The sequence below is a fragment of the Dendronephthya gigantea genome, unplaced genomic scaffold (assembly GCF_004324835.1).
Source record: "Dendronephthya gigantea isolate DGI-Jeju-01 unplaced genomic scaffold, DenGig_1.0 000308F, whole genome shotgun sequence".
NCBI classification, from domain to species: domain Eukaryota; kingdom Metazoa; phylum Cnidaria; class Anthozoa; order Malacalcyonacea; family Nephtheidae; genus Dendronephthya; species Dendronephthya gigantea.
The window spans coordinates 68,572-72,992 of NW_021163318.1; the positions used below are offsets into that span (position 1 = coordinate 68,572).

At 36.5% G+C, this 4,421-nt stretch overlaps 1 protein-coding gene across 1 annotated transcript; it reads right to left on the bottom strand.

Moving 5' to 3' along the window:
• Positions 1 to 3,044: 3,044 nt before the first annotated feature.
• Positions 3,045 to 3,476, bottom strand: LOC114541763. Its single transcript, XM_028561564.1, has one exon. It carries the CDS (start codon positions 3,474 to 3,476, stop codon positions 3,045 to 3,047), a length of 432 nt encoding a protein of 143 aa, XP_028417365.1.
• Positions 3,477 to 4,421: the final 945 nt, after the last annotated feature.

Sequence of the window (4,421 nt, forward strand, 5' to 3'; positions counted from 1 at the left end):
TATCGAATTTACATACAGTACTTATATGAGTTATATCCACGATTATTTATATCAGTATATGCAAATTTATTATGCAAAGAATCATACCATTTGCATTTGTGCGTTTTCTGTGTTAACATTTGCCATTGCTTCAATAAAATAATAACACGATCAGATGAATTTCGGGTGAATATTGTTCAAGAATTTATATTTTGCCGCTAAATTTGTGCCGCGAATAAATTCCGCGATCAAATTCCGCGATTATGATTATGAATCAATGTAATGAATAATTAACCGTGAATAAACATACACGCGGACCAATCTCTGGGCTCTGGGTCCTACAAGTGTTTGAGGCTTGAACTATGTATTATGCATATTCTTACGGCATTTGACATATACCTATAATAGGTATTCTTAGAGTGAGGATGTGTTGGTCTGTCTGTCCGGAAAGATTTTTGTTCCGGGGGAATAATTAAGCGTGCGTATGTTTAAAAAATTAAAGGGGGGACGTACGGATTATATCTTCTAAATTGTAACGCGTGTGCAAATATCGATGTGCTGGAGAGCCTGAATATCGATGTGCTGGAGAGCCCGAATGCAAACTGCCAAGTAAGTATGGTTTTTTCCTTTCTGCCGATTTCCATCAAGGTGATGAACAAAATTAGTATTTACTCGAGAGGCAAACAATGTGCGTTTATCGGCGCTTCTTACGGCCCGAAATTTTGCCTTATCGTCGTGGTCGAAGATTACATTTAATAATGTCTTATTACAAGGGGACAAAATGTACATAAAAGCTCTTAATAGGGGCTTTATAGTCTTACCGTCAGGTGTAGATTTTTTGTCTGTGGAAAACTTACCAACATGTTCTAGACTGTACCAGTACAATTATGTTCATTTAATAAGTCGACATATCGGCTGTGTTTTGTCATAACAACTACAGATAGATGATCTGCCCGTTTTTTAAAACCCTAAAGTCATTAGCATGACTTTGCCCATGAGGCTCAACATATACTGGAGGGACACAAAGGATTAGCCCAATCATTGTACATGTTAGAGACAACTGAACACAATTTTATGCGGCAAGTCCCATTGAGAGTCTGAGAGAGTAAATAGTATTTACAAATTACAGACACCAATATTTGAGAGTTGAGACACAAACAGTGTCAGTAAAGCATGAGAGGGTAATCATACATATTTTATGAATCCGCCAGTATTTTATGAATGATATCTTTCCTCAATATTTGTAGATGTCTAGATCATGTGCAATTCACATAATGCTACCAGGTACTGCAATTAATGTTTGCCAGGGTGAATTAGAGCAAGTTTGACCTATGATACATGCAGACCTTAGTTAAATAAAGGTGCATGGTGTATACCTTGTTACCTTCAATGCATCAATGGACATGAAACAAAAATAACAGAGTAAACTACAGTAATTACAAAACGAATCAAAGTGTTTAGAAAATGCAAATTAAATTATGCCCAAATTTACTACATTAGAATGTAGAAAGTATGATTAACTTTTACCTCAGCCTGTCATGTATGTAAATATAAACGTAATCTGACACCAACCCTGGTTAACTCGAACAGTTTTTCTTGAGAGTTCGAGTTAGTGGGGGATATATTTACATATATATTGTTACTCTATTGAATATCAGGAAAGCTTATCAATTAATACTTAGGCATCATAGATCTGTAACTTCTTAGTCAGTTTTATCTTGCCAATAGCAGTTTTATAGTTGTTATATTGAATTTGTTATATTTTGTAATAAATTATATATTTGTTCAAATGTTTACATATCAAAGTTTTTCTTATAATCATATATAATCAGGTATGATTAACTGATGCTGCTGGTTCTTTTTCCACTTCAGTTAAGTTATGTTCATGAATCTTGTTATGTGCCCTCATTATTAATGTCACACTGTTGCCCTTGTTTCTGAATAAAACTGTTATCCGTACAACATTTGATGCTAAGTTGTTTGAAGATGCTTCCATGCTGCTCCCTGGTTATATTGTAAAGATTTTTAATTCAGATCTTCGGCAGCAATTTTTCCTTCTGATAAGAATGTCTAGTTAACGAAACTATTTGTACAACCCTAAGCCAAATGAGAAACTCTCAAATATTTTCACCCGTATGCTACCATTTGTTTGTATTGTACATGTACAATTATAAATTATGAGATTGTGTTGTGACATGCCGTATCAAAATTCAATCGCTTAATATAGAAATCATTCAGGGAGTGAAAATATATAAAACATAGTCCAACGTTAAAGTTTAAAGAATATTGTCAGATAATTCGCAATTACAAGCTTTAGCACATAAGTATTTATAAGTAGAAAGCCGATAGGCTCGGAATGCAAAGGCAAATGGCAACGCATGTGACATATATTTGCATATTATTTATGTAGATACACATGCAAATATATTATTAAAGCACCTATAAGATTTATGTACATACCTTTTCGTTGTTTGATGCATAATCCTTTTTTGTGTAGATATAAAAATCCAATCTTGTTTATTTCATAAAGCTAGGCGCACACACGACGATTTTAGTCGGCCGATTCCTGTCTAGATTGTCTAGATGGATGTTTTCATCAAAATGTGGCGACTGGCGATCTACAGGGTGTATCAAAAAAAAGGTAATCCAACTTCAACGCGCTATTGTACGTGAACTACTCAGTCTATGAACGAAATTTTTTCACATTCGGAAAGATCAGGCTTTTAGCTATCGGATGTCATGCTTTTAATGCCAAATGGAGAAAAAATGAGCACATACGAGGCTGATAAAAAATGTTAGTCACAATCGCATATTTTCACCTCTGAGCCTAATTAAAGCAGTGCATAACAAAAGAAAAAACAATTAATCACGAACATGTCACAGCTTGCACTGGTTTTACAACTTGTTTATTGCAAATTATTTACATTTACACTTTAAAGAGATTATGCGCCAATGCCTTCAACGTGACCACCATCTCTATCGATACAGAGTTGACATCGCCGCCGCATTGCTTGGAATGTTCTCCTGATTAGCGCAGGATTATCTCTCAACGCTTCAACTTCATGTTAAATGCGATTCCGCAAATCATTTAGATCATGTGGTGGGCTTGTGTACACTTTATTCTTTAGGTAACCCCAAAGAAAGAAATCGCAAGGAGTAAGGTCAGGGGATCTTGGTGGCCATTCTACGTCATGGTGGAGGGCAATCACGCGATGACCAAACAGTTCTCTTAACCGATCGCGGACTGCAATTAAACGATGTGCTGGCGCACCGTCTTGCACCCACCAGAGATTTCGGAATGCCCCTTCAATTTGCCTCCGAAAATGTTGCTGGAGTTGTGGCACCACGTCGTTGTTTATCATTTGGAGATAAATTTGTCCAGTGACATTTCTTTCAAAGAAAAATGGACCAATTATCTGGCCGCTGCCACAAAGTCCAATCCAAACCGTCAATTTTTCGCGACTGATGTTGACCTCGTTGACCTTCGTTGTCCACATACGTGGACATGGCGGTTTTTAGCTCAGTTCATGACCATGAATTTACGAAATATTTAAGCTTCGAAGCTGGAGAATATCGATGGGAAGGGACCTACGATCAGTTGAAAACATATTTCGCCGATAATGCAATATCTGGTAGTTGGAGTTGCCCTGGCGGCGCCGTAAAATTATTTACAGCCGAAGAGTTTGAAGTCAAATGGCAAAAGTCGAAGAAACTAGTCGTCGTGAGAGACACTGCAGATACGTATATTTCAAATTTTTTTATGCAGGCAGCTGGGAAAGATAAAAATTTACCGAACGTAAGTTCTGTAGAAGCTACAAGCTGTGATGTAAATCCAGCTCAAGAAGAAAATGATCGCGGTGACTGTAATGTTGTTTCGTTAGAAGCGGCCATTAACAACAAACTTGATAATATTGTGAAAGCCTTGGACGACTTCAAACTTATTACCATTCTCCAAGATGAAAATAAGAAATTAAAAGAAAATCTAAATGATCTTTCAAATAAGCACAACAATTTGTTGTGTGTTGAATCAGATCTAAACACACGAATTAAGGATCTAGAAAACGAGCGCTCATGCCTGCTGACTGCCGTGAAACTTATTTACAGTGATAGGGATAGTAAAGTCGCGTCAGACTCGAGTAATAATCGATCTGCTTCGGTTCAAACAGATATTCCTCCAATGTCCAATAACCCGTCTAATTTCCCAGTGATAGAGTTGGATAATACTAAGGAAAGGGAATCTCCTAAGCAAAATAGTGATTCAGTTAAATCAAAACGTAAAAACAAAGCCAAAGGGAAAAAGAAATTACAAGAGTCTAATGTAAACCAACAACGCGATGAATCATTAGTTAATCCTCCTAACAATACACTTAATACCAATCAACCCGATCATGATGATAATTATCATAACAGCAGTATTCAAAGTGAGACCCGTCATGGTAAAC

Excerpts from the sequence above, each read along its gene's own strand:
- LOC114541763 (XM_028561564.1), bottom strand. The coding sequence starts at position 3,476 with ATGTGGACAACGAAGGTCAACGAGGTCAACATCAGTCGCGAAAAATTG.